The sequence below is a fragment of the Piliocolobus tephrosceles genome, chromosome 11, assembly GCF_002776525.5.
Source record: "Piliocolobus tephrosceles isolate RC106 chromosome 11, ASM277652v3, whole genome shotgun sequence".
Taxonomy (NCBI): Eukaryota; Metazoa; Chordata; class Mammalia; order Primates; family Cercopithecidae; genus Piliocolobus; species Piliocolobus tephrosceles.
In genome coordinates this window covers 78,241,362-78,265,839 of record NC_045444.1, presented here as the reverse complement: position 1 = coordinate 78,265,839, position 24,478 = coordinate 78,241,362, and the positions used below count along the sequence as shown (strand labels likewise).

General features: G+C 37.5%; 1 protein-coding gene across 2 annotated transcripts in view; it reads left to right on the top strand.

Annotated features, from left to right (window-relative positions):
• The first annotated feature begins 14,676 nt into the window (after window positions 1-14,676).
• Window positions 14,677-24,478, top strand: part of TMEFF2 (transmembrane protein with EGF like and two follistatin like domains 2) — a 242,450-nt gene continuing 232,648 nt past the window's right edge. For both annotated transcript variants that reach the window (XM_023217866.1, XM_023217856.2), the window contains exons 1-2: window positions 14,677-16,035; window positions 18,377-18,486. In XM_023217866.1, the coding sequence (XP_023073634.1) occupies window positions 15,864-16,035; window positions 18,377-18,486 (282 nt within the window). In that variant the 5' untranslated portion in view covers window positions 14,677-15,863. The remainder of the gene's footprint in view (window positions 16,036-18,376; window positions 18,487-24,478) is intronic.

The window sequence follows — 24,478 nt, the reverse complement described above, 5'->3', positions numbered from 1 at the left end:
GTTCTTATTGTTTCATAATATTCCTCATGCTTTAACTTTGTCTTTGTCTTTTCTTCTAAACTGTGAGGACAGAGACCATTTATACCATTCTATCCCCAGTATTTCGCATAGTGCCTGGAACATGGTAAAAGTAAAATAAATTAGTAGAGAATGACTGATTTATAAAAATAATGAATTATTTCAGATACTAGGAAGGATCTGAAATAGTTCCTGTGGGTTCAGAGTTAGACTGTGATAGCCAGTCATCAATCACAGGGCAGTCATGTTATATAAATGATAAAGGCAATATGAATTATGCCACTTACAAATATTAGTAACCTAAAAAATAGAGATGCTACTTTCTATCATTTATTATATAATTATAACTTCATTTATCTAGTCATCACAAAAAAAATCAGACATCTCTCTTTCTGACCACCCATTCTCTGGTTACTTGGTTTAGATTGCTTGCTCAATTACTCTGTTTTTTTCCATTAAGAAAGCTGCAAAAGCCTCATAACTTTCCCGCCTGCACTGTTACAATCCATTTTACACGAGGGAGATCAGTGGTCATTTTAAGACATAAATCCAGTCTGGCTAGGCTCTGGGTAAATCCTTGAGTGGTTTTCCATTATACTGTACTCAGAAAGCAGCAAGCCAAAAGTCTTGCTATGATTTACAAGACCCTGCATGATCTACTAAATTTGGCTCTTGCATACCCTCCAGAACTCATAACATTTATTTATTTAACAAACAATTATTAGTGCAATATATGCTAGACATTGTTATAGTTCCCAGGATGCAGAATGTCTGCCCTCATAGAGCTTGCTTTCGTGGTCAGATGAAGCTAAATCATCTGTTCACATTACCTCCCAATCTACCATCTCCTCTCTGGATCCCATTCCATTAATACTTCCTTTGATAAGTCACCAGTGAACACCAACTTCTAAACTCAAGTGGCACATTTTAAATCTTATCTTATTTGGCCTCTCCAAAGCCTATGACAAGTTGCCTACTCACTCCTTCTATATAAACACTCTGTGTCATGATTTTCCCCTCTCTAAACAGCAATACCTACTCAATCCCCTCTAACAGTTCACCCTCAACGCTATGTAAGCAAGAAGGAGATGAGAAAAAGTTGAGGGTGAGACAGAGCCCTGAGAAACTCCAATATTTAAATGAGTAAATGAAGAAAACAATGAAGAGCTTCCTAGCCCCTAGATCAACTTACTTGACATTATTATATACTCTACATACTTGAGTGCAGGAGAAACCTGTACTAATCCTCCATAAACATTTTCACAATTACATTTACTTATTTGTGTCATTACTTACTCGATGTTTATCTTTGCCACTAAACCCATTTTCCTCCTAAACCCCCTAAGACTGTCAATCTTGTTCCCTACTGCATCCTCAGAGGTAGCTTGGGGTCTGACTCACACAAGCATTCAAAATTGTGGAAAAAATGAATGTACGATCCTACCACATCCACGCACATTCATCTACATACCTTTCATTGTATAGCTGTATGACTGTGCTTATGACACTGAAATGATGAGAAATGGTCCCAAATTATTAACAATAAATCAATATACTAAAAATAAAAACTATTAATAAATTAGGATTAATCCCACATAACATAGTCTTATCTTTTTTATAGCAAAGATCATCTATTTTAAAGTATTTCCGCTATTTTACTGTCATAATAATGTCTGCTTCCTAATTAAAACCTACCTTACCCTATAAAGTAAAAGCACTCAGATAACTATTTAAAAATTATATCATAAGAATATGTAAAAGACAAGTGAAATTAATGGTTGAAAAAATTAAATACAAGACACTGATATAGAGATCAAAATTGTATTCTCACCTCCCTCTTGCCATAGATGGTGTTCCTTTACTGATGATATTCCTTTACTGATGATATGATGGGATGGTATCCCATCCTATCATAAATTCACTGGATGCTCCTGTAACAAGTAATATGAATCAAGAAAAAATGTGCAGAGGGGTATACTAAGCGACAACTGGAGCAGACTTTTGTACTTCCTGCATTCTTGTTAGCAATAATGGTAGACTCTGAGCTCAATTTTGTTCAAAGATATTCACAAAAATATTTTCAAATTCACTATAATTTTTTAAATGGCCTAAGAAATTCTTTTGGTAACATTGCTTTTTGTGTTTGTTTTTTAATGCAAAATTTTACTTTTAAAGACAGTATCGAATAATGAAATAAGTAGAACAAGGGTGTCAATATGCATGTTCTTAAAGTTATATGGATATACAGATATATGAAATACATTTTTCCTCTTATTAAGTTTACATAGAGATTTACAAAAATATTGAAATAACCACAGACATAATATACAAATATTTTTGTAATAATATATGCATTCAACATGGTTTTATATTTCTTCATATATTCCCCAATCTGAAATCTAATGCAACTTATCAACATAGATCTTTATTATCAGAGTCAATCTATATTATAGAAATATAAATTAAACCAAGTCATTTGGAAATAGACTATCATGCTTCTGTAACAAATTGCTTCTTTTTTATGAAAATGGCTTACATAATGTGGTAACATTATCTTCCTTATTAACAATAAAAAATAACTCATAAAATATGGTGTTTATCCTAAGCTTCATGAGTTTTGGAGAATTCTTTGTACCTCCTGAAACTATGTGTATATTTTGGCATAAGCTTATGCGTATTTTTCTGGGATGAAGAACTTCAGCTTTTATTCACTTCTCAATAATGTGATACCCTGAAATATATGTACTAATAATATATTTAAAAGGGCCTAAGAGTCCACAGTGAGATGGGTAATGAAATTAATGAGACTTTAAAATTAACTTTTTACATGGGGTTGTCATCTTAATGCTGAAATGGGAAAAATAATAAATTTAAGATTTATTTTATGTTTTTATTAATATCATTTATACTCTCACATGCTCAGAACCCATGGTAAGTGATTTTAACTTCAGGAATCTATTAAATAACTTTCAATGGGTATGTCTGTAGAAATAAAATTTGAACATGATTGAACAGATTGATTGCTACCTCATAGGTACAATTTCAGAGATATCAAAATGACTACTTAACTGGCTTAAGTTTGTGTTAAATCTTCTCTGAAAGTGGAGTAAAAATAAATAACATTTAAAAACTAAACTGCAGTTTTAAATGTTATATGCAGATGACCCATGTCTCCAGACAGATAATTTAATGTTGCCAAACGTATATTTTCATGAAATGTAACTTTCCACACAGTGACAATGTTCTCTGTTTTTATATAATAAAAATACATATTGTACACCAAGGTGAAGGCATTTTGTTGCTGTCAATGAAAGCAACATACATCATCTAACCCTTATCTTTCAATCACATGACACTAGGAAGACAATATTTATTAGCGCAGTAGAACTTGTTAGAGAAATAGCTTATTGTTACGGAATATAGGCCTATTAATGCTGTAAATTTATCTTCACATATGTCACATAAGATGCATTATCGACCATTAGATGCAAGTATAAGCTAAACATTAATGGAGTGATTGTTGATATCTTTTCACCACAATATCCTCCCAGTCATGTGTGCTGAACAGAGCTCTTTCATCTAAATTGGTAGACTGCTCTCAATGATATGCAATTAAGAAATGTGCTATTCCAGTGCATTAAAGTACAAGCCAAATGCAGGTTATTAGCATCCATTTCCAGTACAGCTTGGCAAGTGAGAGAATGTACGCAACAAGGAAGTGATTGTTTACACTGTAATAACGGTTTAAGAAACCGATATTTACAATACATATATTCTAGCTAGAGAAGCTTTCTTTCAGCTCTTTGTAGTCATCTTGACAACTCATAAGGTAAGTTTATTTTTACAGGGCATTGAATTCTTAGAAAACATTAGGTAAATCTTTTAACATTAATTCCCCGCTCACTCAAATGGAAATGAAAACACCTGTCTTTTAAGGAAGGTGAGAAATACATAAACAGTTTTGTAAGAAATAAGCGTTGTGTAAATATTGTTAACATTATTACTAATAAATCATCAAAGAGTTGACCTATTAAAAGGATATTTGGTCATAAAATTAATAGTGGCTTTTTCTCTGTTCACCATGACATTGGATTTCCTCACCTACTCACTAAATCATACATCACGAATATCTTAAAGACACATGTCAGCTATAAAACTCTTCCAAAATGTTTAAAATCTCTAAATTATTGTTTAATTTACATAAAGGGAAATCACAGATAAAATTTTCAATGAAATGAAGAATTATGAAGAAAACTACTATTTTCTACTTAGACAAAGTATCTTAGTTGTATTTAAAATCTGTGGGACCCGTCTTCTAAAGTTTCCTAGTTTTATGGACTTCATTAGTTCACATATAAAAATAGAACATTTCATATGTAAGATAATATATAATACACTTACCCTAACACAGATCCACCTATTTACATCTTTTTATATCTACCTTGGTCTAGAATTAGAAGTAATTTCTTAATCCAGAGTGTGCAGAGCTGGGAAAATTGGAGAAAAGGTGTCACCAGTAATTATAACGGCTGCTGATTTAGGATTTGGCAACAAAAATCAAATAGCATAAACTTATTTTGCTTTGTACATAGTAAATAGCAAATAATACCTGTCTTATTACAGAGCATCTTATAGATAACAAATCTTAATTAATCCTCATATTGTTGCATATATAATGAAATTGAGTATCAGGAAGATGAGACTTACATAATCACAAGGATCAGAGCCAGAACATGGAACAAGATTTTTCATTCAAGTTCAATTTCCTGACTATTGCCCCCAAACCTGTTCGGTGTATAATTGTAAATCCATAGCTAATTGTCACACTGGAAAATTAAAAACAAACAAACAATAAAAAAACTAACCATTTTCAATAACAAACTTTCTATAACTGAAAAAGAAAGTTCCTTTCTTCTTTTTATTTTAAGCTCAGGGGTACATGTGCAGGTTTATTATATAGGTAAACTTGTGTCATAGGGGTTTGTGAACAGAAAAGAAAGTTTCTATAACTGAAAGAAAAGATTAACTGTTATAGGAGAAAAGAGCTAATTCACTTGGTCTATGCTGGTGTGTCATGTTAAACACTGTTTTATATATATATATACATCCATTGTGACATGATATAATTAAACTTCTTTGGAAAGAATTCAAGACCAATCCACATAACATTGAAATATAATATGGTAACTAATATTACATTAGATGTTAAGGTTATAATCATGTATTATGACAACAAATGAACAAAAAGTCAGAGCTTGTAAGAAATCGTGTTGCAACTGCATCATTTGTTTACAAGTATACATGAAGTAAACTTGAAAGATATTTCTAATAAGGCACTCGTGTTAAACATGTTCCTCACTGAGAGTAGTTAAGAGTGAAAAGGTAAGCCTTTGTTTGGCTAGCCACCTCAATATTTCCCAGTAAACACATAGTAATGTTCTCTTTGTGGCCTTTACCCTTGTGGTTGGGGGGATGCGGTAGACATCTTCATTGCAAACAGACAGGATATTATGTGTCACAATTGCATTACATTTTAATTTCAAAATAAAATAAGCATCTATAAGCAAGAAACTGAATAAATTATGAGATATCTAGTATGGCATTCTATCAACTCCAATGAAGCAGATATCTTTGTGTTAAGTGAATAAAGCAAGAAATAGAACAGTATATATGGTAAGAGCTCATTTGTAAATCAAACACACACACACACACACACACACACATATATATATATATATATATATATATAGAGAGAGAGAGAGAGAGAGAGGGTATGACAGGATGATGGGCCTGGACAAATCTTAAAGGATTCTCAAAAGACTAGTGACAGCAGTTAAATTTGTGGCATGAGATCTGAGGCTAAAAAGCCAGGATGATTCTATATAAACTATTTGTGATTTGAATTTTGAGCTGTTTATAATGTATAGATGTATACATGTGTTTATATATATACACCCACATTATGTATCTATTATATATAATATACATGTATGTATATACATGTGTTTGTGTGTACAGGCATACCTTGGAGATAATGTTGGTTAGTTTCCAGACCACCACAGTAAGGTGAGTCACACAAATGTTTTGGTTTCCCAGTGCATAGGAAAGTTATGTTTACACTACACTGTAGTCTATTACATATTCAATACCATTACATCTAAAAAATAATATACATACCTCAATTTAAAAATACGTTATTGCTTAAAAAATGCTGACAATAATCTGAGCCTTCAGCAAGTCAATCTTTTTGCTGGTAGAGGGTCTTGCCTCAATGTTGATGGTTGCTGACTGATCAGGGTCATGGTTGCTGAAGGCTGAAGTAGCTGTTGCAATTTCTTAAAGTAAGACTACAATAAAGTTTGAGAAATTTGAAATGATTATCTTTCATGAAACATTTCTCTGTAGCATCAGATGTTGTTTGGTAACATTTTACTCACAAAACTTTCAAAATTGAAGGAAATCCTCTTAAACTCTGCCACTGCTTTATCAACTAAGTTGTCACTTCAACAAGCCTTATTGCATCTTTACTAGGAGTAGATTTCATCTCAAGAGACAACTTTCTTTGCTCTTCCATGAGTGACTCCTCATCCATTCAAATTTTATCATGAGATTGCAGCAATTCAGGCTCCACTTCTAATTCTAGTTCTCTTGTTATTTCCACCACATCTGCAGTTACTTCTTCCACCGAAGTTTTGAGCACAGATCACCAAAATAGATATAATAATAATGAAAAAGTTGGATATATTGTGAGAATTACCAAAATGTGACACCAAGACATGATGTGAGCATATGCTGTTAAAAAAACTATCACCCATAGACTTGTTCAATGCACGGTTGTCACAAACCTTCAATTTGTATAAACAAACAAAAAAAAAAGGCAGCAAAGCACAATAAAAGGAAGTATGCCAATAGAGAGATAGGTAGGTGGATAGATAGATAGATAGATACATAGATACATAGATAGATACATAGATACATAGATAGATAAAGATAGAGTCTATACGTGTGTGTGTGTGTGTGTGTGTGTGTGTGTGTGTGTGTGTATCCGGTCCCCAAATTTCACCAACTGCCTACCTTCCTTTATCTTTCCTTTTCTTTCATTTGAAAAACCTCACATTTTGTATCAAGAGAATTTTCATTTATTTGTTTTATGGTCTGAAGAATTGGGTAGTGGATTTCCTGACATGAAGCCATGGGAATACATAGTTACCAAAAATCTAAAAGCATAATAACACCCCCAAAACACAAATAACATACTCTTAGAGTGAGGCAATAAAACCAATGACCACTCCTTAGGGAACACATAAGCAGAAGACGTGAACAGTTAAAACCCACTGTCCTTTGCTTAGGCAACCCCTGATGCGCTCTAAGCTTCACATTCTCATTGCTGGACTTTGACTCTAAAATAGGTCTTGCCCATAAAAGACAGGGTAAAAGAACTTCAGATTATTCAAAGGAGATTTCACTACCATCCCTGGTAATAGTGTAAATAGGTGCATTCTTTCCAAAGTGGGTTGATTAATACACTTCGTTTAAACATTTCGATTTAATTTACCACCATTTGTTGCATGCCAACTGTGTATATGTCAATTTGCTACATCTTGGTGTATACATACATGAAGAATGATGTACCTGAGCAAAAATTAAAGATCTTTAAAATTCAACTTTATTTGACTATTACATATAAAAGCAAATCTAGTTGGGCACTGTGGCTCATGCCAGTAATCCCAACACTTTGGGAAGCTGAAGCAGGAGGACTGCTTGAGGTCAGGAGTTTGAGACCAGCCTGGGCAACATAGTGAGACCACATTTCTACAAAATATTTTAAAAATAGCTGGACGTGGTGGAGCCCAGGAATTTGAGGTTGCAGTAAGCTACGATAGTACCACTGTGTTTCAGCCTGGAAAACAGCAAGCCTCAGGCCCTGTCTCAAAAAAAAAAAAAAAAAAAAAAAAAAGCAAATCTTATATATGAAAGTTGAGAATTTACTTAATTATGAATGAACTAGTTCTATAGTTCATTAAAAAGTTCACTCACTATACAGATATGTCCCATTTTTAGATGTACTAAATGTAAAATATATAATTTTACAATAGCACATATACAATACATAATAGACATCTATTGTAGATAAATGCAATCTATAAACACTTATATCCAAGATGGGTATGCTAGGATCACAGAGAATACTGGTCCATTCAGACAAAGGATGTAAACTGCTAAAGTAAAAAATAGAGACAATGCAGCCCCAAAAAGATTAAACATGTGCCTTAACTCCTGATAATTTTCTAGTTGTAGATTTCAGTCCTTCCCATAATCTATGTCCTTACTCCAAGAGAGTTCCACAACATATTCTTTCTCTTTTTACACCAAGGTTTCTTTGTTACCTAAGGATTAAAATGAACTCTGGTCAAGACAATATATAGCGGGGTAGGAGAAACTAAGTAACTTATATCCATCTTGAATGTAAGTGTTTATAGATTACATTTATCTACAATAGATGTCTATTATATATTATATATGTATTATTGTAAAATTATTTTACATTTAGTATATCTAAAAATGGGAGATATCTGTATAGCGAGTGAGCTTTTTAATGCTTATAAATGTCAAGACAAAGACTGCAACTCAAATAGTTACAGCTGCCTATCCCCTGTCATGTGATCTTGCCATGGCATTATACTGGAAGCTCTGATAATAATCAGCAAGTGGTTAACTGTCCAGATTTATATTGTCAAGAAATAAGTATAGACATGCAAGTAAGTCTGTTAAATTCTCTTAAATCTTGCGAATTTTCTATTTAAACTTTTTTTCTTTTCTTTTTTTTTTTTTTTTTTTTTTGAGACGGAGTCTCGCTCTGCCACCCAGGCTGGAGTGCAGTGGTTTGATCTCGGCTCACTGCAAGCTCCCCCTCCCGGGTTCACGCCATTCTCCTGCCTCAGCCTCCCGAGGAGGCTGGGACTACAGGCGCCCTCCACCACGCCTGGCTAATTTTTTTTTTTTTTTTTTTTTTTTGTATTTTTAGTAGAGACAGGGTTTCACCGTGTTAACCAGGACGGTCTTGCTCTCCTGACCTCGTGAGCAGCCCGCCTCGGCCTCCCAAAGTGCTGGGATTACAGGCATGAGCCACCACGCCCACCTATTTAAACATTTTAACATGTTGAGCAATATAAGACTCAGTTTTTTGGAAAGTAGTGTTATCAGACACAACCTGTATCTGATTCTGTGTTACACTCACTGCTAAGGAAATGTCAGGCTAACATTTTAATCGTTTTCCGAAAGTGCTTATGATGTCAGAATACATTACATCAGAAGATACAGTTGTGGAACATTTACACTACAAACGTAAAGAAGACGTGATTGTGAGCTGACTTCACTGCTGAAAAGACAAGTCAAAGGGAATGACCAGCCCTGGCACCTAAAAATGGCAACACAACTTTTCAAAAGTCTCATTCATTCCTTACACTGTTGCTACTAATGAAGTAATAGGTGGAAATCCATTGCCATAGTTTATTTTACTGGTTTCTTGCTAAAAGGGATTCATGATCAAATAATATTAGAAAATCCGGGTTCAATAAAATTAAACAGGTATTTAGTTTTCCTTGATGTGTTTTGCTTTATTTCACTGCAGGGCTCCTCAGAGCCTTTAATGTGTAAATGCACGTTGTGAAGCTGCAAGTCAGCGATGTTTATATGAAGTTTTCCTAAATACTGTATGAAAGAAGTTCCTCCCCTCTGTTTTTCTTTTTTTTCTCTTTCTTTTCTTTTTCTTTCTTCTTCTTCTTTTTTTTTTTTTAGAAGAACCACATGTGGGTAGAAGAGCAGCAGCAAAGTGGCTGGGAATATTAGTGCTCCGGGGGCCTGTTCTACCACTGACAAGCAACTTGGAGGGAAAAAAAATCAATGTCACAGATAATAAAGGGAGAAATGATTGAGGCTTATGGCATGAAATAAATGGGTAAAATGTTCAGAATATGCAATACTGGATGGTGTTAATAATACAAATTGGAAAGAACTACCTTTACTAAGTATTTTTCTAATTTTGCCCAATAGAAGCCATGAGTAGCCAAAGAGAAACATGAAAATTTCATTCCAAGATGATTCTAGCTCCTGTTTCTGACTCCAGAAAATAAATTTCAAAATGAGTTTGAAATAAAGCATTAGGCTAAGCCTTAAAAAGGCTATGATTAAAATAATAGCAATGGAAACCTACTTGAATTTATAAATAAAAAGATACCAGATTGTATAGAGATGACTACTGCTTATTAAATCCAACTCTTCCAGTAACAGTTCTTGCTTTTTTTTCCCCTAAACTACTGGCAAACTAGTGGCAAACATCAACTGGTTCATATTGCTTTGGCTAGACATTTTAATATCCTTTGGTGAGATGTGTGTTTTACAAGTTTTAATTGAGAAAAAGGTAGGTATTTTACCTCCTGAAACTTAGCTATTTGAGTAACGAGAAAATAGCCACTTACTTTCCCCAGGACAGTGGTTCTCAATCTTGGCTATGTGTTTCTCCAGGAAAACTTTAAAAATATATATACACCAATGCTTCTGTGTCACTTCTAGAGATTACAAGTCTTTAAATAGGAACTCAGCAACAGTATCCTTTAACTCTCCAGGTGATTGTGATGTGAAATCATGACTGAGCCCCACTGCCCTAAGATGAAATAAACTTTCTTCAGCACTGAAATCACAAACTTAAACTACCAAAATTAATCAAGGGCATGAGAATCAACAAGGCATAGGTAAACTTTTACATTATAAAATTATTTTTTTAAATCACAGCTCATTGTTTATATGTTATTTACCATTGTAGAAAAGGGTGAAAAGATAGCAAATTTAATTACTCTCAGTTTGAAAAATTATCCAGAAATGAAGATGACTTCTCTGGAACATTGTCAATATCATTTTATTTATAAACAATGTTATAATACATTTACTACATACTGATATATACCTTTTCATATGAATATTATACATTAAAACTAAGGAAATAATGATTTAGAACATTCTATCCATATCTATGTATCTAAAGTAGGCTAGAAAATACGATATGAGTTATTAAATATGAGATGTTAAGGTTTGGGGGCAAAAATTATACTGTACTTCATTATCAATAATCAACATATACTTCAAAAGACTTAGTAAAGGTAGTTCTTTTCAATTTGTATTATTAACACCATCCAGTATTGCATATTCTGAGCATTTTACTCATTTACTTCAATTTGTACATCTTTAATTATTTTTAATTATGTGTATAAATATAAGTACACACACCTTTATGTATTTACTCATACCTCCATTCACTTCTTTATATGGCGATCCCCCAAATCCATTACTGTTAAACCATACATTTTTATTTTAATCTTTAGAACAAGCCCAGGAGGCAGGTATTGTTATTACTCACATTTTACAAACGAGGATATTGGCTACAGTCACAAAGTTACTGTGTCAGACATATTAGAAGCTTAATACATATTTGGTGAACATAGGCATAAAAACAGAGTGATAGACTTGTACAACAGCTCATCTTTACACTGAGTATAAGCTTTTAACCTGTCTTAGAAATCTCTCTGTGAAAACTGAGCAAAACCCTCGGTATCCTTTCGTTTGTCATATAGGTATAGGTGGTACCTTACTTCTCCAACAAGGATGAGTATTAAAATATGGATCCCAGGGCCCAACTCCAGATTTTCGGAATCCCTGATAGTGGGACTTGGAATTTGTCTATTGTTTCAGAGTTTCTCACGGTTTTCATATGATCAACCAGGTTCAGAAATGACTTGATCTTATTGCTGAAGTTTGAGAATTAACGTTTGGGCCTACTGCTGCTCCACAGAAAGGGCAGAGAAAGAAGTATCATGGAAAGAACTGATACATTCTCAGTTAGTTTCCTCTCTCAGAAGCTAACAGGCAGCAATACAGAAGAAATTAGTGACTTTTGTCTTGTGCTCTGAAGTCAGGTAGAATCTCACAGAGTCCCAGCAGTGTCACTGACTAGATTTGTTTCATGGGGCAAGTTGCCTGATGCTTTCAAAGCCATATTCCTTTTCTGTAAAATGAGACAACAATATTCTTTGTCTCATAGGGGTGTTTTAAAGATTAAATAAAAATAATATGTTATATCCTCCATGGCACAATGCCTGACACCTAAGAAGCAAAGGATATATCTTACCTTTATTGAAACAATCAGAATGTAGGAAATCATGAAGGAGATAGAGTTCTGACTGGCAGTGTATCTTATTTTCCCAGGTTCATTTATTTATCTTAAACTATTCTTGTTGAAGAATAACTCCCAAACCCCCCACTTAAGCTGTGAGTAATCTCACCCTTTATATTGATGTTCTTTCCATGAGAAAAAAAAAAATGCTTTTAAGTTTTCTGGAGAAAATATCTCTGCACTATTTCTACTGAAAAATCTAACAACTGGACTCTACCCCTCTGCATCAATTCTAGAGTGTGTATGCCACAAATAAAGTATTCTAGCTCAAGAAGATTGAAAATAAATATGGTATAGTATTTTAAAATAAGAATTTTGCAAATGCATGGTATGTTTGTGTCATATTACTAGTAATCATATAATACACAATGCAAAGTACAATTCATAAACTTAAATTTAATTCTAATATGTAAACCGATTTCACCTTGTTGGGGAAAAATTAAAGCACTAATCCAATTGCTAATGCAGTCTTGTCTACTTGTTTGGTACCTAGTGACGAGTCTAAATAATGTATATATTTTTATTTACATATTCAATAATACAATTCTCTGCTCAATGAGTGATGTTCTTCTGCCACTTGGTGGTGCTTGCCAGTTTCAGAATTTGTTTCTTGGTGGCACTATAATACTAAGTACATAGTAAGTGCAATAAAATTGCAGCATTCCCATTGAAAAGGCTTTGCTTCAAACTGTTTAATAATTTAAAGGACCTCTATGGAAGCAACTGCTTTTGTTAACCAGTCACAACCAGTAATTAACTCCTTTGGAGTTTTAACTTCCTTTCGGCAAAACGTCTTAGGAAGAGTATATATTATTAGAAAGTATGCCAAAAATTTACTTAGCAGAAAATTCAAAAAGAGTTTTCCTCTGCTAAGAGGTTCTGTAAAATTCTACTTATATAACCAAGCTCTGAAATCCTAGCAGGTCCTGTTTCATTATCGTAATTACTGCATAAACACATTTAAGGATTTTGCCTTTAGTTTCAAGCATGACTTATTTTCATAAGCTTGATTAGTTACCACACCATCTTTGCTATGGAAAATGACATGTTCTCACTCTGTGCTGCAGAGTTGTTAAATCTTGATCTATATTTATGTTTCCTTCTCTGCCGAAAGCCTGTAGCGAAAGAAATCTCTAATTCCTTGTTTTGCAATATTAGTTGGCAGTTCTATCTAATGGGTATTCCGTTTCCTTATAGAATTTAGCTGCTCTGTCTAGAAGCCGATTTTCTGATGCCTCCAACGTCTGGTCAAATTGATCTGTTTTAATGGAGTCTTCGTCGGTGAGGAGCGAGATGCCACTGACTAGAATGCTGGGATCTGCTGCTTAATTGCCAGGAGTGAGAGACACTGAGATTCAGAAATCTTTGGAGGTGGGAGGGGAAGGGGACAGTCTCGGACGGAGGCGGAGATGTAAGATAAAGGGATGGATTTCACACAGGAAAAAAAAAAAGGAGATTTCTTTGAGGCACTGAGGTGCTGCACGATCACATCTCTCAAAGGAGAAGTTAAAAAGCGAGGAAGTGGGAGGAGGTTGGAGGTTAAAGTACTTAAAAGGATTACTCGGGTACAATTTGTTTTTCTGGTGGTGTCTGCAAAGGATAGATAGTCCCGTTTTCAAAGTATGTTAATGCCTCTTTTAAGTGATTGGGAATGGACTCTAATTGCCTGTTAAATGTTATCAAATGCTCTCCTAAATTCAGAGGACACAGAAAGAGGGGCACAAAAGGAAAATTTAAATACAAAGAAAAAGAGAGGATCTGGAGGCTTTTGCAAACTGAGGGAGAAGAAGGAGGAAGAATAAAAGAGAGGAATAGAGAAGGAGAGCGGGGAGAAGAAGGAAAAAAAACCAGGAATCACTGAATAATCACACACAAAATAGAAAACTCTTCCCTGTGGGGCCTCCAAAACACTGAGACTGCAATAGTGACCCCGGTCATGGAAGAAAGATGCTCCTCTCCACCCTTGTCCCGGAAATCTCTCGGTCCTGTTACTGGCGACTAAAATTCCATTAGGCTAAAGAGTGTGTCTAACTGCCTGAAGAATGCAGCAGGCGGAAGGCGGGTCCCGCTATGCCGTTTGCCCTGTGTCCGCTGGAGTGAATGAAAGAAACGCGCAGAGCCAGAGACTCCTGCTGAGTTAGACCTTCTCTCGTCGCCCCAGGTCACCGGCCATCCGGCAAAGACCCGCGTAAGGCACGCAGGGCCACTGCCTGAGCCAAAAAACGGAGCCCGCTCTCCCCTTCCGGGACGCCGCTTCCCGGTGGATGCTCCGGGCAACCCACCCGCGGCGTATGCGGAGGAGCCTTTCTCTTCCTCTCAGACCACTTGTCCCGCCCAAATCTGACCTTCCAAACACATCTGACCGCACCTCCCAGGTGGACACAAGAATAGGCTACGGGCTGGAGAGGAGCGGGTGATGGAGAGAGGGATTCAAACCTGCGGCCGCTCGGGCTGGGTCGGAGCTGCAGGGGGCCTGGGAGGAGAGAGGGGAGAAGAGAGAAGGAAGGAGAGCACCTGCCGGGATGGCTGAGCTGGCTCGGCGAGCAGCCTTGGGGTTGCAGGCTCTTGTGGAAGATGCTGCTGCTGCTTCCAGGCCGGCCAGAGCGGTTCTAACACCATCGCCTCTCACCCTCTCCTCCCTGCGAATCCCTAGAGAAACGTTCCTGGCCTTTCCGCCGCGACATTCTCAGCCTGCATCCCCCTACAGCCCAGGCAGCGCGCTCCCGCACGCTGGAGCACCGGGCGCCAACAGGACGCCCTCTCCCGCGCCGGCTCGCCCCTCTCTGCCCTGTTGCTGCTGCTCCTATGACACCTCCGCCCCCACCATCTCCAGCTCGGAGAGACGCCTCCCAGCCGCGGCCGGCGCTCGCTGCCCCGGGTCACGCGCGGAAGAGGGGCGCTAGTCCGCACCCCGCCCTCGGTAGGGGGCGTCCTGGAGCGGAGAGTGAGGCGAGTGGTATATGAGTATGCGGGTAGCCCACCCTGAAGCCCAAGCTTCTCACTTGAGCCAGCCCCGCCTAGCCCCACTCGATCCGGCGGCTGCCGAGCGAGCCCATCTGTGGCTTCCGCGGCCGCCGCCTCCTTGCATCCTTGCACCTCCTCGTCGACCCCTCCCTCCCGGGACCTGCATCCTGCTCCACCAATCAGAGTCCGACTGCCTCTTCCCACGTGACCCCGGGCGGGCTGAGGACCTGCTGCTTCCCAAACGCCAGAGGGATGCGGGCGGCAGAGCTTGATAGGCGGCTGCCGGGCTGCGGGGCGCCTTGACTCTCCCTCCACCCTGCCTCCTCGGGCTCCGCTCCTCTGCCCCGGACTCCCGTCTCCTCCTGTCCCCCCGCTTCCCAGAGTTCCCTCCTTATGGCAGCAGCTTCCCGCGTCTCCGGCGCAGCTTCTCAGCGGACGACCGTCTCGCTCCCGGGGCTGAGCCCAGTCCCTGGATGTTGCTGAAACTCTCGAGATCATGCGCGGGTTTGGCTGCTGCTTCCCCGCCGGGTGCCACTGCCACCGCCGCCGCCTCTGCTGCCGCCGTCCGCGGGATGCTCAGTAGTCCGCTGCCCGGCCCCCGCGATCCTGTGTTCCTCGGAAGCCGTTTGCTGCTGCAGAGTTGCGCGAACTAGTCATGGTGCTGTGGGAGTCCCCGCGGCAGTGCAGCAGCTGGACACTTTGCGAGGGCTTTTGCTGGCTGCTGCTGCTGCCCGTCATGCTACTCATCGTAGCCCGCCCGGTGAAGCTCGCTGCTTTCCCTACCTCCTTAAGTGACTGCCAAACACCCACCGGCTGGAATTGCTCTGGTAAGTCCAGAACCCCCGTCCCCGACCCCTTAACGCCGCAGAAGAACACGCGTATCCAGCACGGACCAGCCTACCCTAGCGCGCCTCCTCAGCCCCTCACCTCCTACTGCCCTAGACTCCTAAGACCACCCACCTCTATCCAGAGAAACACGGAGAACTGTTCCAGGCCCGGGGGTGGGGGGTAGTTCTGGGATGGGTAGAAAGTGCAGGTGTAGCAGGAAACCTTTGCATGCTTGAGGTTACATTGGCGCTGAGAGAATTTTGAGAAATATTAAATGGGATGGTTTTCTGGGTTCACTGAAAAGAACACCAATCCCAGGGGAAACATAAAAAGCGAAGCTTTGTCATCGTTAAAGAAAAAAGTCTTACTAGGATGAGGAAGAAATAACTTTATGAGAAAGAATGAGCGAGAAAGCAATAAATCAAATGGTGACTGCAGGGGAATCGCTGATTCCTGGCAAAGGTGCCATGAGGTGCACTGGTCTCCCATTCAAGACCAGGTCACAGAGATTCTAAAGGAGCTGGATTTCAATATAATCAATTTCTCTCTCTCTCTCCTCCCCCCCACCCCCACCCCTCTCTTTCTCTCTCTCTCTCTCTTCCCCCTTCTCTCCTAGGCGACAAAAAACATTGGTTTTGCATTCCAGTTATGCCCCTCTCTTGCTTCCCTAAGCCTCAAGGTAGTAGAGGGAAGTTGAGAAAAAGAACACTTTGCGGGTCTCCCAGGCTGGAGTGGGCATAACTGAGGCTGGTCAGGTTCCGTGTAGGCTAGCCGAGGGCGGAACCGACCTCAGTGGGCGCTGACTCCTCCATTTCTGGACAGGCTTCCGTGGAGTGGGTCAGGCACTCTTCTTGCTCGCTTGGGTTCCTTCAGATTCTGATGGCAAGAGCTTGGCAGGCTTCGCTCTGCTGAAGCTTCCTAATTAAATAGGGCCAGAGGATGGGAGTTGCTGCACTCCTAGCTGGCATAGCATTTCGGTTTGACAGCCTGTAGTATACTGGGCAGAATTGTGGTGTAATTTCCTTGGCATTTTAAACTCCGTTAACATGCCTGGGTATTATCCCCTAGGTGTGGTCTGTTCTAGTTTTAGCAAGTGTGTATGTAATTTTTCATCTTCTGTAAATATAATTTTGCTGTAGTTAACTACGGCTCTGAATAAAGTGGCTTTAAGGATGTATATGAGCTGAAGTGTATGTAACTTTAGAGAGGAGGGAATGACCAACCGTAACTCATAGGGTGAAAGCCTGTATAGTTCCTAGTTATTACTGATGTAAATACCAAAAGGAAAATTATTATGCATCCTTCTAATTTATCCTTTACAAAGACAAGTTGAGATTTGCAACCCTATTAGATTTGGGTCAATAGATTGTTCTGTTTTTTTTGGCAGTTTCTAAATTTGGCATTTTAATAAAACTCAACATGTTTCTGTAACTTCTTGATTCATGCATACATGTGTGTTGTTTTCGAAAGAATAAGTTTCACTTTGCTTTGCCTAATCACTTTTTAGATGCTTTATTATAGTAATAATTATGAGTCTGCAAAATCAGTTTTTGGAAATGTTGATGGCTTTGTAGTCCAACACAGACTGGTTTGCTTCATTCCTAGCCCTTGCATTGTTTCAGGAAATAACTAACTTAAATGTGAAGTTGACATTTGCAATCAAGAAATTCAGTATTTGCCAGATATTTTAAAGGGGATGGCATAAACTAAAGAGAATAAACTGGTTTTGCAGATAGGTTGTCAAGAACTTGGCACCCCGCTCCCACCCCTGTTAACTTAGAGGTGATCAATCTTCATTTGAGCCAAACAGACCATCACAGAAGACACTGTGCCTGTTTATCTTTATTATTGAGGCTTTGTTTCCTCTTTGTCTGGATAAATTTCAAATAAGGGTTTGTTTCAGTCCTTGAAGCAAAAGAACAATTAAAGATGGGGAAGTGGTAAAAGGGCATTCAGAGATCATCACTAGCTCTTTTCCAAAATGTGGAGTTATGTGGTCATAAATATTGTCCACCTAATGAGCAAAAAAAAAAAAAAAAAAAACAGGAAGCAAATGTTAAGCTTTCATTCACCACTGTCAGTATTAATGAAGCCTTAAAAAATAGCACTATCAGAAAAGGATATTAAAGGAGAATTGACTAGAAAAGAATTGTGGAAAATGGAAACGAATATTGATCACTTAACTAGATTTTGAGGTTATCGGTAGATGGTGACCTTGCAGTACAGCTATAGTTGTTGGATTTAAAATTTAGGACAAGTATTTTAAAGCTTCAAGATAGTGTTTTTTGTTAAAAATCTGTAACATGTTTTAATGACTGGAGTGTTCTCTTTAAATTTGAGGTTATGATGACAGAGAAAATGATCTCTTCCTCTGTGACACCAACACCTGTAAATTTGATGGGGAATGTTTAAGAATTGGAGACACTGTGACTTGCGTCTGTCAGTTCAAGGTAAGAAGTCTTATATTTGCATCTTCTAATTCATTAATGAGACTGCAAAGCAGGGATCTCCCTTTATAGCCTATCACTTGGAAATTTATAGCTATGCAAGCTAAGAGGGAAGCTGGCACCAAGCAAAAGTACTGGCAAGAGAGCCAACTGATGTCAAGAAGACATACACTTTTTGGAGAAATGTATATGCCAAAGTTATAAATGCCACTGAAGGTAGAAAGCTTCAGGTTGTGCTTTTGGGATGTGGAAGGAAAATTATGTTTCTCTGACCCTTCTAGCATCATTTTAAAAGTAAACTGACTGGGTATAGTAGTCAAAGTAGGGGGTAAAAAGTCTGAACTTGTGCTTTTGTTCTTTTTTGATGGGGGCTATCATCTTTTTATCTTGTTGCTATCTGTTTTAATGATCTTGGCCTTTATTACCCTTGCAACCTGACTAGGTTTTTAAGTTAACTCCTTATTAGTGTAACTTCAAAACTTTGTTCTAATTTGGAAATCATGAAACTTATTAATTAATATATGTCAGCTTTTTCATAGGTACCACCCTCAATTAGAACTGAATCCCTTAGGAATCCAAAAGAGCATTTAGATCCACAGGTTATTTTATGAACATCAGGAAGATGTACTTTTTCTTGTGTTAATTTATTTTAAGTAACAGAGAGATAAAGAAGTTGCACTACTGGCATCATCAAAACTAGGTTACTAGTATAGTATCTATTAAAGATAGAAATTATAATATCATTAGGATAATCATTAGCTAACAAATGCTTTCACCGTGTAAATTATCAACCTTTTCCTCTTAAAATGTTCATATAATCATGTAGAACTTCAAGTAGCATGGATGTTGTACCAATAGCCTATATTTGCCCTTGAGCATTTTAAATTACTTTTAAAAATACTTTTAAAATCTGACAGTATGACTCAACCAGGAAATATGCACGTAAACAAAAGTACATGTGAGATAAGGGAAACTTTTCTAAGATTGTAAGAAAAAAAATAGAACAAATAAAAACATTAAACTCAAATTTAGACCTAGATATCTGGTTTAATAGGTAATATTTAGAATTATTGATGAAATTTAAATATTTTAGATTGAATTCAACCTCCCACTAAGAAGGAGAAGAGAATTCACCTTTAAATGAAGTTTAAGTGGCTTTTAGAAATGCTAAAACCTTCTTAGACATTATTTTCTTCTTTCTAAGAAACATAATATGACAACTGATATTTGTAAAGTGCACCACCTCCTGGTGGGTGAGTACTGCTCTGACTGTACAGTTTTTTAGACCATACCATAGTGTCAGAAACATATTCATGCATATTTAATATGCATGTAACATCAACTTCAAAGGTCTCCAGCCACATTAAACAGTGTCATTACATACTTTCAATGAACTACATGAGAGAGAGAGAGCCTGAGAATTCCCCAATTCATACTTAACCAAATGTTAACTAAACAGGAAAAAAGCACAGTTGGATAAATCATTAATTAAAGGCCCAGATAATTTTGTGAATTTTTCCTTCTTTCCCTTTGTGATTTCCATAAATTTGTCTTATTTTCATAACTATAGATAGACAAAAGAAATGAACTCATAAAAAATATCAAATGAACCAGGAAAAAATTCCTGAAATGTAAAGCCATGGTTCTAAGATTTCACCAGGAGAAAAAAAAACGGGTGTTGTTGGAACTCTAAAGGAACAGAACTGTAAAGCTACAAAATGAATATAAATAATTTTCTTATTAAAGGGATTGTTTTCATTTTATATGTGCTACGGAAGATTTTGGTAAAACTTTAATCAACAAAAATATGTGTGTTTTTCATACATTGGTCAGTCAGCTATGTTTAGCATTAATTTAAATAATTGTTAAGTGGAATCGATGAGGGAGTGGCATCAAATGCAAGTTTGAGTAAGAAACTAAAATGTAAATTTGCTTTTTGTAATCTTTGTGGCATTTGAAATGTACTAGTGTATTACTACTGCTATTAGTTTGTGCTTTGCAATAGTTGTCAATCTGGCAAGAAAAAATAAACATCTCCCTAGTGGAAAATGTAGACTTTGCACATACCAAGAATATAGAGTGGCTGAATTAAATTGAAGATCAAAGAAAAGTATAAGTTGCATGAAGAATAATAAATAGGATATTTTAAGCTAAGAGTCTCTTGAGTCCATCTTCTCCTAATACATTAATTTGAGTTTTTTGGTGCTTGTTATTTTAGCCCTAGTATCTGATAAAAAGGGAGAGGTATTGAAAATCTATTTTCCTATGTATTATTCTAAACTTCTCTTTCTTTCTCTGCTGCCTTTTCAGGTACAGACAAGCATTCCTTTTTTTTTTTTTTTTTGGAATTTTGGAGACAAGAGTCTTGCTGTGTCGCCCAGGCTGGATAGTAGTGGTGCACTCTTGGCTCACTGCAACCTCCACCTCCTGGGTCTCCCAGCGATTCTTGTGCTTCTGCCTCCCGAGTAGCTGGAAATACAGGTCACTCCACCATTCTCAGCTAATTTTTTTGTATTTTAGTAGAGATGCGGTTTTACCATGTTACCCAGGCTGGTCTCAAACTCCTGCGCTCAGGAGATCCACCTGCCTCGGTCTCCCAAAGTGCTAGGATTACAGGCATGAGCCACCACACCCAGCCTGCAGTCTATAGTCTTTCTAGCTGAGAGATAAATTTCAAAGAGAAATGGGCATATATTTTTATACCTATAATGTTTACAATTTGCCTTATCACTGGAACACTAAAGTAAACATTATTAGTCTTCACCTCTCTTTGATGATTTTAAATAAATTGATTTCTATCCTTCAAACATGTTATCTCATTTATTTCTCACAACTCAGTGAGATGATTGTTTTCTCCTCCCTTTTTTAAACTTTTATTTTAGGTTTGGGGGTACATGTGAAGGTTTATTACATATGTAAACACGTGTCATGGAGGTTTGTTGTACATATTATTTCATCACCCAGGTATTAAGCCCAGTAAGTATGAGGATGAAAATTTAGAGACAGTATATGGATAGACAGATAGATAGGTACGTAGGTAGGTAGGTAGGTAGATAGGTAGGTAGATAGATAGATAGATAGATAGATAGATAGATAGATAGATAGATAAAAATAAAAGTGGGCAGGAAAGAAGGGAGGGAGGCAGAGAAGGAGGAAAAAAGGAAGGGAGATACATGTAGTAGATATTTACAGATGGCCCTGGTCATGCAATGATCAATAACCACTTTATAATTTAAAAATATTATGAAGCTTTATGTTTTTCAAGTATTACCTAATTCAAATACTAAATATTTTTTTAATAAGTCATGCTTTAGATCTAAAATTTTCTTATTACTAAGGCTGCGTAACAGACTGCCCAGCACTTAGTGGCTTAAGACAATGAATATTTATTTTGTTCATGAATCTGCCATTTTGGCAGGGCTTAATCAAAACAGCTCAGCTCTACTCTCTTTGGCATTAGCTGATGGTGAGGGGAGGGAATTCAAAGGCTTGGTGCTATACTGATCTGAGGGTTCTCATTCATATGTCAGACTGTCAGATGAAGACCTTCTTCTTCTCCATGTTGATCTCTTTGCATGGGCAAGTTTTGTCTTCCTCATAGCATAGTGGCGGAGTTTCAAAGTCAAGCATCCAGAGAGACAGAAAGAACCAGGTAGAAGCTATATCCTTTAGTGACCTAACCTGGGAAGGCATACAGAGTCATTTCCACCATAGTCACAGGCCTGTCCACTCTTAAAATCATAATTTTTTTACATTTAAGGAAATATAAATCACAGAAAAGTAAAAATTACTTATGGAATGGCCAAAGGATTGGAACATATGCAGATTTTTTTAAATCTTTTTTCCTTTTTGGAAGAAAAATATACCATATCCCAAGCCATTCTTCTTAAGCCTTTGACAACTGGGAATATAACAGAATTGACTTAACATCTGTTGAGCACCTTCTACATGCCAGACTCTGTGGAAGGGGCTGGCAATATCTAAAACATAAGTCATACATAAGCTTCTAGATGCTGAAATCTCAGCTCAAAAAGCCTATATTAATCAAATAAGCAATAAATCCTATGAAAAACTTCTCACATAATTTTTATTAATTTGTAGCAAAAATGAATGTCATGCATTCTAGTGTGTCAAGTTATTGACTCCACTAGCATGGGGGTTAGCCCATTTTGGAACAAAATTCTTCTATTGAAAAATACTTGTTTGGAAAATAAACCTAAGATTTTAAAACATGGAAAAATGGAATCACTTTTTCCCCTGAGAAGAAGTTTGTACAACACATGCATTTATAGACCTAACCATCTGAACTTGAGTCTTGTTTTTCCTCTTACCAGGCAACTGTACGGCCTTTAGCAAGTCACTTAACATCTGAATCTGTCCCTTCATCTGCAACTGAGCAGTATCATGAATACTACTAAAAACTATTTCCAATAATTTGGCATATTTTAATGCAGTAGTTAGCGTATTTCATGCTTAGGGTTAGCCTGTTTCCTCTTGTTTTTCTAGTTCTAGAAATGCCATGGTTTGATGTTAGAGTTAGATGATAACTCTACAAGTTAAAATACATATCATACAAAGCAAATAATTTACATTTCTTTGTATAAGTATTACAAGATGTTTCTTGTTTTAAAAACATGACTTTGTTAATTTCCCAAGTGTTCCAGGTAAGCATTTCAAGTAGGAAAACCAGGCTATAAACCTGTTAAATATTTCATTGTTGATTAACATTCAAAATGTCCTATACCAAGGCAGTGAAAGAAATAGGAGGACCTAGGACTAGACTCCCACTCATGAGCTTTCATGATTTAGGGTGTGCGTCCTCCTTGTGTTCTTCATATTAATGAGTGCAAGTCTTGATACTAAGGGCCAAAAACATCATGCCAGTAATCTACAGTTAAGCTCTTTTCAGCTCTGTAGAAATCTCCCTTTTGGCTTGTGCGTGGAACTTGGCAGCTCTGTTTTTAGAACTGTTCGAATTTGGCTTACTGCATCCCTCAGAAGCGGCATATGAGCACTTTATCAGTTTATTCGATATTTTAAGATGCATATCAGGTTTGTGTACTAGCAGTTAGGAGAGATAATAAATACTTTCCACTCCCCACTCCCAGTCCACTGACTCTATATTTGAGTAATCTGAGAAGGACAAATAAATAAGATTTAAGGATTAGAGAGAAGAAAACAAGGACCCAAATAATCTACACACAAAGTATTATAAGCAGGGATGGAGATGGAGATTGAAAAGTAGTCTGGGGCAAGAATGCCAGGCCTCAAGCATTAGATGTTAGTCCAGCTAGTGATAGACATATTATGACTCTCTTCTGTCTATTGAAAGGATCAGCAAGTCTAGCGATCATAATGTCACCAGCTGTTTCCTTCTTTCTGGTCTCTCCTCCATGTGCTCAGACACCATTGTAGTGTTCATAGATCAACATAATCCTACCTACATTCTCCTGTCTCTGATTCTGATCATAGCACATTTATCAAGCACCTATCCCTGCACTTTCCTTGCTGGCCACGGTTCTGGCATGAACACAAGCCACATTTATTTGTTTTATCAGTACTGCTCTTTGGAAAATTCAAATCTTCACAGGCATTTTGCTCTTGCCTTCTTTCTTGAATGGTAGTGCAGATGCTCAGACCTGTGGTGAGTCAGTTTTCAGATGTAAATTAGAACAAAGTTTTGGAAAGCTCTTGGAAAACAGTGCTTACACAGGTATCATCTAATCAGAAGTCAGTTGCTGATTGAGTTAAACATTAGCAAAAGATTAGTGAAAAACTCTAATCAAATCAGGTTTTTTTTTCTTTTTTTTTTTTTTTTAAACAGAATCTTGCTCTGTCACCCAGGCTGGAGTGCAGTAGCTCAATCTTGGCTCACTGCAAGCTCCACCTCCCAGGTTCATGCCATTCTCCTGCCTCGACCTCCCGAGGTAGCTGGGACTACAGGCGCCCGCCACAACACCTGGCTAATTTTTTGTATTTTTAGTAGGGTTTCACT